This window comes from Pollachius pollachius (assembly GCF_949987615.1).
Source record: "Pollachius pollachius genome assembly, chromosome: 18".
Classification (NCBI taxonomy): domain Eukaryota; kingdom Metazoa; phylum Chordata; class Actinopteri; order Gadiformes; family Gadidae; genus Pollachius; species Pollachius pollachius.
In genome coordinates this window covers 20,359,809-20,373,399 of record NC_136951.1, presented here as the reverse complement: position 1 = coordinate 20,373,399, position 13,591 = coordinate 20,359,809, and the positions used below count along the sequence as shown (strand labels likewise).

The 13,591-nt window shown below is 42.5% G+C and overlaps 1 protein-coding gene across 1 annotated transcript; it reads left to right on the top strand.

The window, feature by feature from the left end:
* Window positions 1–210: 210 nt before the first annotated feature.
* On the top strand, window positions 211–3,729 carry LOC307089694 (troponin I, slow skeletal muscle-like). Its single transcript, XM_079756099.1, has 6 exons — window positions 211–254; window positions 1,193–1,234; window positions 1,567–1,698; window positions 2,196–2,285; window positions 2,445–2,627; window positions 2,933–3,729. Exons 1-6 carry the CDS (start codon window positions 231–233, stop codon window positions 3,032–3,034), a joined length of 573 nt encoding a protein of 190 aa, XP_079612225.1. The 5' UTR covers window positions 211–230; the 3' UTR covers window positions 3,035–3,729.
* The last annotated feature ends 9,862 nt before the right edge of the window (window positions 3,730–13,591 follow it).

Genomic DNA, 13,591 nt, shown 5'->3' with positions numbered 1-13,591 from the left:
GATCACACGTGATTGCTGCCTAGTAATCCAACTGAAGCACAGAATAGACTTGCCATTTGGTGAAGGTGTGTCTGCGTGTGTGTGTGTGTGCGTGTGTGTGTGTGTGTGTGTGTGTGTGTGTGTGTGTGTGTGTGTGTGTGTGTGTGTGTGTGTGTGTGTGTGTGTGTGTGTGTGTGTGTGTGTGTGTGTGTCTCCATGTGGCGTAGAGTGACACCCCGCCAACCGGAACAATGAATCCAAAGCTGGTGGTTAAGGTGAGCGGCCAACGTTTGGCCCCATGCTAATCCAACCCACATTAAGACCAGCACACCCTGACCATGCATGGCTCATCAGAATGGAAACCAGGCCGGGGACATGGCAGAGAGACAAAGACAGAGAGAGAGAGAGAGAGAGAGAGAGAGAGACAGAGACAGACAGACAGACAGACAGACAGACAGACAGACGCAGATCAATAGAGACAGAGATAGATACACAGATATATACAGAGAAATAGGTGGCAAGAGAGACAGAGACAGAAAGAGACAAAGAGAAAGATAGAGTGGCAGTGTGGCCTGCCATTGTTGCTTGGCAGAGAGACAGAGGGAGAGAGGGCTAGATACAGAGAGTGAGCGAGAGTGAGACCTGGCACTCTATCTGTTAGAGAGAGAGACAGAGTGAGAGAGAGTGAGACCTGGCACTCTATCTGTTAGAGAGAGAGACAGAGTGAGAGAGAGACATCCAGGGAGACAGGGAGGGAGAGACAGAGAGAGTGAGGGGCCTGGCACTCAAAGTAATCTGTTGTTATCAGCCAGGCCCTGACATGGCAGCCTGCTTTCCACTTGACGCAATGCTATTAATAAAGTCCTATCTTATCATTATTAATATGCCAAGCGGTTATAGCAAGTGGTCGTGAACTTCAACCTAAAAAATATCAATATGTTCATGAACGACCTCCACAGGTGCTCTTAGAGGTCTCAGACCAATCACAAATGTTAGTAATGTGTAACGTGTTAGAAATGGTTCGTACAACATTAATTATAATGAATTTACACACGCTGAAAGCAGTATATTGCGCCTTTACGTATATGTAAAATAGAAAAAAGTAAAACATATGTGTTTATATTATCTGAGTTGACCAACTTATGCGTACAGTTAACTCTTGCAAGACTAAAAACGGCAGTGATTCATTGATCTATGGTTTCTTGGTCTCCAGCCTAAGTCGAAGATCTCAGCGTCTCGCAAGCTCTCCCTCAAAGTAAGTGACTTCTCCTCTCTCTATTCATTAGCCGGCATTGTTTCTGAATTCACTGCATTCGTCTTCTGTCTGGTAAAAGTCCCTCAAGTGCTTTTTCGCAAAAGATGTGCAGATTCATTCCCCCAGAGCTCTGCTGCATTAGTCCCATGATTAGTTGGACTTAACAAGGCTTTCCTGTTTCTCAATTGTTTCTGTTCTGCTCTAAATGTCCCTGCACCTCCTTCTCCTCCCACCCCCTCCTCCTCCTCCCTCCTTCCTCTCACTCTTCCCTTCCTTCCTCCTCATCCCTCCCTCCCACTCCTCCTCCACTCCCATTCTCACCCCCCCCCCAGATCCTGCTCCTCACCAGAGCCTGTGAGGCCTTGGAGTGTGAGCGGCAGGACCGTGAGGAGGAGAAGGAGCGCTACCTGGGGGAGAAGCTGCCCCCCCTGCAGCTGTCAGGGCTGAAGATGGAGGAATTACAAGTGAGTGGCCGGGATCCTAACCCACACCACGGGTGGGGGGGGGCGGTGAGCTGGACCACCACGAGGCTGGTGGAGCAGCTCATCACGGGGGGGAGAGAGACACCACAAAGTGGAGGAAACTAACAAACACGGCTGTAGAACAAGACGTCTTAGGGCTGGGTAACAGAATGATAGGAAAAGTTAACGTGGAGCTTAACTAGGGCACTACAAATTAAAACCGTTATACCCTCCATTCTTTAATTACTTAAATCATCCATCCGTCTATGGATGGATGGATGGATGGAGGATGAATGGATGGATGGATGAATGATGGATAGAAAGATACCTTTATTCATCCCAAAGGTAATCAGGTTTTTCAGTAGCGAACAGTGAGACAGAAGACAACAGAAAATAAACAAGTTATACGAAAACACACAAGTTTTACTCATATAAGACATGGAGATAGGTTTAAAGACTTTTTTTGCTTTCCTAACATTAATATATTTATTCTTTTCCAGAATCTATGCAAAGAGCTCCATTCAAAAATTGACCTTGCGGATGAGGAGCGATACGACTGCGAACATAAAGTGATCAAACACAACAAAGATGTAAGTGACAGAATCGGTGATCAACCGTATTGACACTTCAATCGTTTGTTCCCATCCCAACGTTTGCTTCATAGTTGAGCTAAAATCTCAAATCAATGTTTCTTTGAAGCTAAAAGATCATTACAAAGATTAAAACCATGAGATTCTTGCCGGTTTCAGATCAGCGAACTGAAGATGAAGGTCCAGGACCTGGGAGGGAAGTTTAAGAAACCGGCCCTGAGGAAGGTGAGGGTGTCGGCAGACGAGATGATGAGGGCCCTCCTAGGCTCCAAACACAAGGGCTCCATGGACCTCAGGGCCAATCTGAAGTCTGTGAAGAAGGAGGACGTCAAAACAGACAAGGTACACAAACAGACAAGGCCTTCCCACCGAGCCTCGTCTCAAACTTACCATGAGGAGCGCTTATTTACGACCGTAGAAGTGACCTTTCCTGAGTTTCCCATCTGGGTATAAAGTATTATCATACCTTAATTGGTTTGATTAACGTTTATAACAAAAGAAAGCATGTTAAAAAACACATTGAAGCGTCTAGTTTAAAATAACCTGTACTGAAATGAAAAATTCCTCACAGTCACCGCACGAAACAGTGTTCTTCACAATGTGTTTGTGACCTCTGTTCGACTGATGTTCCGCGCCGGGTTCTTCAGGTGCTCACGTCTGAGGTGAGCGACTGGCGTAAGAACGTGGAGGCCATGTCCGGGATGGAGGGGCGTAAGAAGATGTTTGATGCGGCCGGCGGCGGACAGTGAGCGGCCGCGGATCCAGGAACCAGATACAATTGAAAGCTTTGAAAAATTCGGTAAAAAGTGTAAAGAAAATAAATAAGGTGATTGGTTACTCGACAGTTAACCCTGCTTTTATCGCGTTGACGGCCATTTTCTGTGAAAACCCGAAGGGAATGAAATCCAGGAGTGCCCCCCCAACCCGACCCCCCTTTAGTTGCTCGTTTTTTATTTATCTCCAGAATTATTGTGTGGGTAGTTAGTGCATCTGAAGGAAGGAAGTAAATAGAAATAAACAAAAGTTATCTGCTTTCAGTTGTGACTTTGTTTATACCAGAGTGTGTCTCTGTTAAAGTCTATGTGAAATGTGTATCTTACTTTCGGAAATATTGAATAACTTTAATAAGTAAAAAACGTTGATGAGGACTTTTTGGGACACAAAAAATGTGATTTCATCTGTCAGGATGCTACATAAGGCTATTACAGACTTTACGGGGAACAGAATGGAAATGTGTGATATTAGTTAAAATGGCAAGCCTACCAACTACTAACAAAAACTATCTCCCAGCAGGGGAGAAGAATAGATGTACAGGAGGAAGGATCTGCTAACAAGGTGAAAAAACAGAAATTTTGTTGTCTTTAAGTCTTACTCCATTGGTTGATCAGTTCACCTGATGATAGGTCAAAATAAATGAGGGGAGGGGCTACAACAGGTGCTATCCCCCCCCCCCCCCCCTTCTATCTAAATATAGCGCAGCAGAGAGCACAACAGACCGTTCCCTGTTCTTCAAATTGAGTAGATTTGGAAACAAATGTTTTATTAGAACTTTAGAACATTGTGGCCTTCTTAAATGGAGGAGGGTGTTCAATGTGGTTTTATTCATTCTCTGAGCTGATTGGTGAATACATCTTCAAACACCGTCCATCGCTTCCTGTGGTCAATTCGTGTTTTTGAATCAATCCTTTTTACTGCTCCATGGTTCATCACAACTTTAGAACACTGTCCCCTTTTTATCTACCCTATTTATACACACTGCCATGGTATGACATTGAGTTGTCTTTGCAAGTATGTAATGAGACATTTTGAAAGGTCCCTATTATTGTAGGATCACGTTAATAGTACGTCTGTCTGCAGAAGATGAGGGCCAGCCTGGGCTCAGCAGCAGGTTGGGGACACACCCCCAGTATTTTAAGCGGTGCTCTTATGATATCATAACTCCTGACCTCTCAGTGGTGATGGGAAAAGCCACCGGCATTGTTGCCCTGAATGTGTGTGTGTGTGTGTGTGTGTGTGTGTGTGTGTGTCAGAGGAGTATGTGTGTGAGGATTGTTTTTGTGCATTGGTATAACTTTGTGTGTACATGTGTCTGTGTGTGTGTGTATGCATGCTTGCATCTGTTTGTGTGTGTGTTTGCATGCGTGTATCTGTGTGTGTGTGTGTGTTTGCGTGTGTGTGTGTGTTTGCATGCTTGCATCTGTTTGTGTGTGTGTTTGCATGTGTGTGTGTTTGCATGTGTGTATCTATGTGTATGTTTGTGTGTGTGTGTGTGTATTTGTGTGTTTGCATGTGTGTATCTATGTGTGTGTTTGTGTGTGTGTGTGTGTATGTATTTGTGTGTTTGCATATCAGAGGGTTGACAGGAGGTTGTCACCCACACTTTGTCATTTAAAGCATGGATGCAATGCCCACAAGGCCAACAATAGCTCAAGGCTGCCTGGAACATGAGTAGGGGTGGAGGTCTGGAAGGTCTAGAGCCTGGGGGTCCTGATCCTAGGACAGAGATGGGTGGATGAGGGCTGGGTTGGGGGGTGGGGTGCAGACAGTTGACATCACAATGTTTTATCAGGGCTCTGTCTTTCAGCAGACAATGGAGAACCCAGTACAGTGATCTCATGTTTTAAACTCTCGCCGTCTAATAATAATAATAATAATAATGGATTTAATTTATATAGTGCTTTTCTAGACACTCAAAGACGCTTTACAGCCTCACTAACCAATGTATTATTATGTTAATTAACGCTGGGTGTATAGGAATACTACTCTATTAAAGAGTAGTATTCCTTTTAGTGGTTATATTTATAATATTAGCTGTGTTCTCATGTTCCCCCTCGTCCGACCTTGCCTGATGCTAATGTGTGTTGTGGAGGTTGAGGTTCATACCAGGTGAATTGGGCCTATAAATACCCCTGACGGACTCCTCAGCCTGTTATCAGTGTGTTATAATCGTAGACTAACTTTTATACATACTAATGAACTCAAAATACACCCAGAGTTAATTAACATAATTGGTCAAATATAACATGTGGTACGGTCAGTGTGTTGTACAGTATTCTGACTGCAGTACTTATCAGTAGCCATTTGATGGCAGTCACAAAATGTGGAATATTGTTCAACCTATGAAAATGAAAACATACATGGAAACAATATACCAGTCCCTTAGACCTCAATAACAAGTTGCCTGCCTTCCTAAAAAACACCTACCGAGCTGTCTACCAACCTACTTAACCTACCGACATAAAACGAGAACGTCCTACCTACATACCTAAAGAAATCTCAACCCAATGACCTACTGTACCTAGCTACCCAACTACAGAACTACCTACCCAACTACAGAACTACCTACCTACCTACAGAACTACCTACCTACCTACCTGCTTACTGTACCTACCTAACTGCAGAACTATCTACCTACCTGCTTACTGTACCTACCCAACTACAGAACTACCTACCTAACTACAGAACTACCTACCTACCTACCTGCTTACTGTACCTACCTACTAACATACGTCTACTTATCTGCCTCCTGTAACTACCTGCCTCCTGTATCTACCTACTAACTGAACTCTACCTACCTACTACTGTATCTACCTACTAACTGTGCTCTACCTACCTACCTACTTTACCTACCTAACTACAGAACTACCCATCTACCTACTGTACCTACATCGAGGAGAGAATAGAGAAAGAAGAGCTGGCTAACTAGCTTGTATGCTTCCTTTGAGTTCTCTTCATTCTCTCTCCGTCTCTCTCTCTGTTTACCCATCATGCTCTCTCTCTCTCTCTCCATCTCTCTCTGTTCCTTTGTTTACCCATCATGCTCTCTCTCTCGCTCTCTCTCTCTCCCCACTCCCTCCCTCTCTCCCTCCCTCTCTCTCTCTCTCTCCATCTCTCTCTGTTTACCCATCATGCTCTCTCTCTCTCTCTCTCCATCTCTCTGTCCATCTCTTTCTGTTTACTCACCCCCTCTCTCCCTCTCCATTTTTTCTCTCTTTCTGTCTGGAACCATCCATCACGTCCTCTGATCCTTCCTGACAGGTTGTCCCACTTGGTTCTCACTTTAATCTCTCCCTGTTTGCGACGCCTGCCCCCCCCCCGTTCTTCCTCCTCTCAGGTTGATCTGAGGTGAGAGCGCCTCCCAGGGGACACAAGGTGAAGCTCCACAACAAAACCATTACCTGGGCCCTCCGGGTCTGTCCGTCTGGGCCGTCTGTCCGTCTGATTCAGAGAGAGGAGACGGACAGATGGACACATAGGCACAGACGAATATACAAACAGCCAGCTAGACAGACAGACAGACAGACAGACAGACAGACAGACAGACAGACAGACAGACAGACAGACAGACAGACAGACAGACAGACAGACAGACAGAATAAATGGATAGATGGACATACAGACAGATAAAGGTGAATAGATTGACAGACACACAGACAGATGGATAGAGATAGAAGGACAGAATGGCGGACAACTAGAAAGAAAAACATGCAGAGGGACATAAATCAAATGATTAATTAGACCGATAGAGGTTAAAAGATGGTCAGACACACAGACAGATAGATAGACAGAAGTGGATAGGTGAAGAGACAGACAGATGAGCACATAGATAGACTGATTGATTGACAGATAGTGGGTATTAATGTACTAATATACTATGGCCATTTTTATATATCCATATATATATATATATATTCATTTATATATATTCTATATATATCTGGCCCACATGGCAGTCGTCTTTATTCTTCATTAAAATGTCCTTGAGTCTTTAATAAAGCATTACATCACCATTGGTGAAACACACACACACACACACCCACACACCAACTCACACAAGGCCACACACACTTGCTTCACAGAGCAAATGTTAATTGGATTGTGAAGGCGGGGAACACGTCTTCCTCAGCTCAGGGAAACAGGCGGTGGAAGCGGTGGACGAGATGACAGCAAACAAATGAGACAAACTTCTGATTCACTCTCCATCCAATTGACCCCCGCTTGGAGAGGGTGATGGTTCACTGACGAGCACTTAACCCCACATTACGTCTAACGACGACGTCTGGCCGGAGACACGCAGGTCATCGTTTCATTGTCTTGGTCCAGTCAGCGTTTTCCTGTGCATTCGTTGTTTTACATCCACCGGTGTCAACGACTGACTGGAGCTCAGGTACTGTGAAACTGCAAACTTGAGATGAATTTATGTGGCATGTTTAATTAAAACAGGGCACTGACGTTAAGAGATGTTACCCAAAACACTCTTTGTGGTTCAAATATTCTTATGTACCAGGGCACAGGTAGCAGTCTAATCTAGTGACAACACACAGTGTGTGTTTGTGTGTATTTCTGTGTGTGTCTGTGTTTGTGCATGTGTATTTCTGTGTGTGTGTGTGTTTGTGTGTGCGTGTTTGTGTGTGTGTATTTCTGTGTGGGAGGGTTTGTGTATGTGGAGTTCTGTGTGTGTGAGTCCTGTGACAAGGCACCTGTCTGTGCTGCAACATTTATTGGCTGTTTCATCAGCGACAGTCTGTGTGTGGTATGTGTGCGTGTGTGTGTGCGTGCGCGTTGCTATGCCTCTGTGTGTCCGAGGGAAGGGGTTGCATATTTGTTGCACAGCATTCAACACAAAGCACAAACTGGCTCAGATCAACAGGCAGACAAATGTCAGACTGGAAATAACTGGTACCAAAAAGAGCAGCTTGCTTAATCGTGAGTTAAGTTAAAAATGTAAGAAATTATTATTATTTGAAATTATTATTGTAAACGCAGTTCGGGCAACACAGACATCATCAAGATAAATGAATTATTAGATACATTAAAAATAAGATGTTGCATTTCAACAGTTATCGCATCATCAGGAAAGTGCGTCAACAAATTCAGAAAGGCCTTCCCTAATGTTAATGCACCGTTTAGCAATCAGCATTATAATGTTATTATGGGAACCAGGGCACGTCCTTCATCTCGTTAGGGTAATGAAGAGTTGAATAGAAAAGGCAGCATTATGATATGAGCGAGAATCATGATGCTGGCTTAAAGTCAGTGTGGATAACAAGCAAGGAGTGGATTTCATTTGCAATTAAATTTCAATTGCATTTGAAACAAGAAAATTAAATACAATCTGTTTAAAGCATTCATGTCGGAAACACATTTAAGATATGTCTGCAGGTGATTGGACCGTCAGTGCAGTCTGCCTAGCTGTATAACTTCCATCAGGGCTATAAACCTTGAGAGCACCACCCATTATCCTTCCCAATATCAAGACCTCAAGAAGTTCCAATCTCTTATAAGACACGGGGCTTATCTAACGGTGTGTGTGTGTGTGTGTCTGTATGTGTTTGTCCCACTTAAGAACAGTGTTATAAAATAACATTTATATTTAGAGCAGGTGAATGACGTCACACAATCCCAGCATGCATCAGTCTGGCGTCTGACCAATGCTATCTTACCAGCATAACCTGATTCACTGCCGTTGGTTAAAGCCCTCATCTGTCACTGTTGACAGCTGTTTGATTATTTTACTGGGAGGTAGATGGTGTAAACATGGTTGTCGAAACATGATTAAAGAGTAAAAGATAAAAAATCTTGGATGGGACAGTCCCAAAATAAAGTTTACCTAAGTGTGTGTGTGGCTGGGAGTGCATGTGTGCAGGTGTGTGTATGCATGCATACATGCACGTGTCTGTGTGTGCATGTGTCTGTGTGTGCATGTGTCTGTGTGTGCTCTATTGTTTAGGGTCGATTCCAGTCTTCCCTTAAAACCTGCTGGAAACAAATCTCTTACTCTCGAAGATGCAGTATGATTTGATCTCTTACTCTCAGAGATGCAGTATGATTTGATCTCTTACTCTCAGAGATACGGTATGATTTGATCTCTTACTCTCAGAGATACGGTATGATTTGATCTCTTACTCTCGAAGATGCAGTATGATTTGATCTCTTACTCTCAGAGATACGGTATGATTTGATCTCTTACTCTCAGAGATACAGTATGATTTGATCTCTTACTCTCGAAGATGCAGTATGATTTGATCTCTTACTCTCAGAGATACGGTATGATTTGATCTCTTACTCTCAGAGATACGGTATGATTTGATCTCTTACTCTTGAAGATGCAGTATGATTTGATCTCTTACTCTCAGAGATACGGTATGATTTGATCTCTTACTCTCAGAGATACAGTATGATTTGATCTCTTACTCGGAGATACGGTATGATTTGATCTCTTACTCTCAGAGATACAGTATGATTTGATCTCTTACTCTCGAAGATACAGTATGATTTGATCTCTTACTCTCGGAGATACGGTATGATTTGATCTCTTACTCTCGGAGATATGGTATGATTTGATTTCTTACTCTCAGAGATACGGAATGATTTGATCTCTTACTCTCGAAGATACAGTATGATTTGATCTCTTACTCTCGGAGATACGGTATGATTTGATCTCTTACTCTCGGAGATACGGTATGATTTGATCTCTTACTCTCAGAGATACGGTATAATTTGATCTCTTACTCTCGAAGAAGCAGTATGATTTGATCTCTTACTCTCTGAGATACGGTATGATTTGATCTCTTACTCTCAGAGATACGGTATGATTTGATCTCTTACTCAGAGATACGGTATGATTTGATCTCTTACTCTCAGAGATACAGTATGATTTGATCTCTTACTCTCAGAGATACAGTATGATTTGATCTCTTACTCTCAGAGATACAGTATGATTTGATCTCTTACTCTCTGAGATACGGTATGATTTGATCTCTTACTCTCAGAGATACGGTATGATTTGATCTCTTACTCTCAGAGATACGGTATGATTGGATCTCTTACTCTCGGAGATATGGTATGATTTGATCTCTCACTCTAGGAGATACGGTATGATTTTTTCTCTCACTCTAGGAGATACGGTATGATTTGATCTCTTACTCTCGGAGATACAGTATGATTTGATCAGTGCCGGAGCTGAAGTAATATCCATAGGCTCCCTGAATTGAGCTATACAATATTAATATAAGCCTTAATGTACTATTGACTTTGCTCCACATTGCTTGGCTGTCTTGCCCACCCCAGAGATGAGACACGCTCGCCCCAAGGTTTACAGATGCACAGTGTACAGCCCCACCTCCTGCAGGCCTGAATACATATTATTCATTACTGCTGATGGTAGATGCAGTCCTGTGATTGGTCTCTGTGCTCTTGACGGCATGGGGGTCGGCGTTAATCAAGGCAACATAATCCCCACCATACCTTGAGGCAGCCTGTTTATCAATCCATTCGCTGAAATGATTTCGGCTCAGTACAGGGCCCGATAATGGCTGCTAGGGTGCTCAACTCTGTTAGATCCCCATCATCTGCAGCCTGCTTGCAGGCCTCCTTGAGCCAGATGAACTGCCCCTACCTGACCTACAATGACATGAACCTGAATTCACAGAAGTAAAGTTGATCTGGACCAATGCGTTTGCCCAATAACAAAATAGCAAATACTTTAATGATATGATTAAGAATGGATCTGACTCGAGGACATTTAAATGTGGAGGGAAATGTGCGGTGAATGTGTAAGGTTAAGGAGTGTGCAATTCCTCCCCCATTTATGAAAGGGCATCATGTCCCGAATGCGTAATAATCGGTAAAGCCTAAAGTCAAGTGGAAGTCAATCACATTCACCCTCAAACACTTTAATTGATTAATCGAATTTTGCATTAATCATCCCAATAAAATGCACGGTCTGCACTTCCCAGCCGTCACCTCTCGTGGTCTGAGTTAGTCTACAGTAGGGCAGCTGTGTACTTCTATTGGTTGCCCCTGAGCCAATAGAAAGTTAGAGGGGAAGCCGATCGTTATTGGTGTTTGACGAGGTCAACGAGATGCGTTGTTCAAACATCCTTCCTTCTTTTTAAATCAGGCTATAGGCATGTAGAAGGAAAATGGGTCCTTCATCATCAAATACCGTTTTATTCATTGTAACAAGGTTTATTTTGTATTGTTTTATTCTAGTATTGATTTCACTCCAGCAGAACTGCACTGAATGTTTTTATTTATTGTTTTTTTCATGTAGACACTAACACCAAATTTATGATAAGTGATAAAGACTATAGAAGAATAGTATTTTAAGTATTGTTTCATAGGGTGTGACAACCGTGTACAGCCCAGTGGGGCGTTTCCATAGCAACGCCACGCCAGAGCCAATGGAGGGGCCCCACTGCATCACAACAGAGAGAGAGAGAGAGAGAGAGAGAGAGAGAGAGAGAGAGAGAGAGAGAGAGAGAGAGAGACATCGACTCAGCAAAGCATTCTGTGCAGCTAGTCTCCCTGAAGTCTTAATAATACATTATTAACTCTGCTTATTGGACCTTTTGCCTTCACCAAGAAAACGCTACATGTTCAACGCAACCACCCAAGACCACAGTTGGCCAAAACTCCAGATTGTTTGCTTGGAAAATAATATTGTGCTCAGTCACAGTCAAAAGTCTGTCAATAGTTGTATTTTCATATTTCCAAGCGAACCCAACACTCAATCGGTCAATACATTCAGTTAATTTGTTTTGTAAAACAACAGTTTTCGTTATGTTAACTGAATTTCTCTCAGTTCAGTTCAGAACCTTGGATGAATCTACTGTAACTATACTTAAATAAATACAATAGAATTAAATAGAAAATAAGGGTGTTGGGAAACTATCTTGGTGAACTACTTCTGTTTCTTAGCCTTTCAGCATGCCATGGAATTATAGGTTTAATATCCGACTCATTCATTCAACCATGATAAGCCCAAAGGTTATAAAAACATTTCTCTGATAGAATGTCTGTATGTATATTGTATTTTGTATGAAGTAGAATCTTCCAGAGTAAAAGGTGCTAGATTTGGACAGGGCTAAGAGGTTAAAACGTTGTAGCTGAAGCTAGGAAATGAAATATGACAACCTTTGTACACTTTTTAATCAAATAAAGCCTGACTGAACCGAACTGATGCCCCATGTAAGATTTTTAACTAAGCAGGTTTAGGTCTATACAAGTATCATTATGAAGGTACGTAATTCTTAATTTAGGACCTAAATGCTGGTGATTCTACAGCCATCATATAACACACAGCTCATATTACACACCTTTCAAGTAACCCAGAGAACTAAAAAGGCACTCTATTAGTTTTTTATAAGCTAGCACGATTGATTTAATGTGTGGAGGATTTTTCACTTGATGAAGCTTGAAAGGCAGCCGTATGGAAGTGAGTCCCAGCTGCATCTGCTTGGGTGCATCAATCAGGTCCTCGTATTTAAACATCTCAATTCACGCAGAATGTACATATATTTATATTGATATTTTCTGGTCTCTCAGTAATGTTTTTAACCACTGTCATAAAAACTTTAAGGTTTATTTTTCCGTAGTATGATTCTTCTTTTAATATTATTTTCAAATAATATTATTATTTGTTTTCCTATAATTTATGGCATACTTGCACTGATTGTTTAATTTGAAACACTTCATTACCGAGGTTCACACTGATGAGCAATCATTTATCCATGATGTCGAGCATTGGTTGCCATTCAAATTGACTGTAGATTGAGCTGTAATGAAAATGTCATCCTCTGTGTCAAATGCAGGAAGATAATTAATTTAACCGAGAGCAGCCTGCCTGAAATCCCCTGTGTTTCACACTCTCACATTATAGAAATGGTGTTAAAGTGTTAACCTCAAAGATTTCCGTTTTGTTGTCTTTGGCGAAAACTTTGTCTGTAAGCGGTCATTTCCCCCAGCGATAGGCAGTGTCAGCACCAACCCTCAGTTCTTAATTCATTTGACTGCGAAGGGCTTTCCTGTGGGCCATACCAATGTGTTGCATAATTTGGTAATAGACTGTGACTTCATAGACATTTGTTTACATGGAAACGTTCGAGACTGTATATTAAATCGGAGGTTTAAGAGCTATCCTTTGAGTCTCATTTTTTAGACATGCCAAAGCCAGTCGTCAGCTATGAGTGAATGAAGCGCTCTGTTAAGATATCTGTTCTGCTGCAGTGCGCCTGCCTCTGTATGAGACCATTTAGATCTTAGACTGCTCCCGGCTCAGTCGTGACCAGTCTGGCTATTTTCTGACGGACGACAGAAGCCACAAGTTTGACTTCTCTTCAAACTAGAAAGAGGTCAATTGCAGCACTGCATGTGATTCCTTGTTTGGGCCTTCTATATCCGCGTATACATCCAACGACGTAGACCTGCCGTTCACAGTCCACTGAACATTGTGAGAGGGAAAATAAATAGGCAGCCAAAATCTACAATGGGTAACTTTCTCTCAGAGCGCCCATTCCAGGACA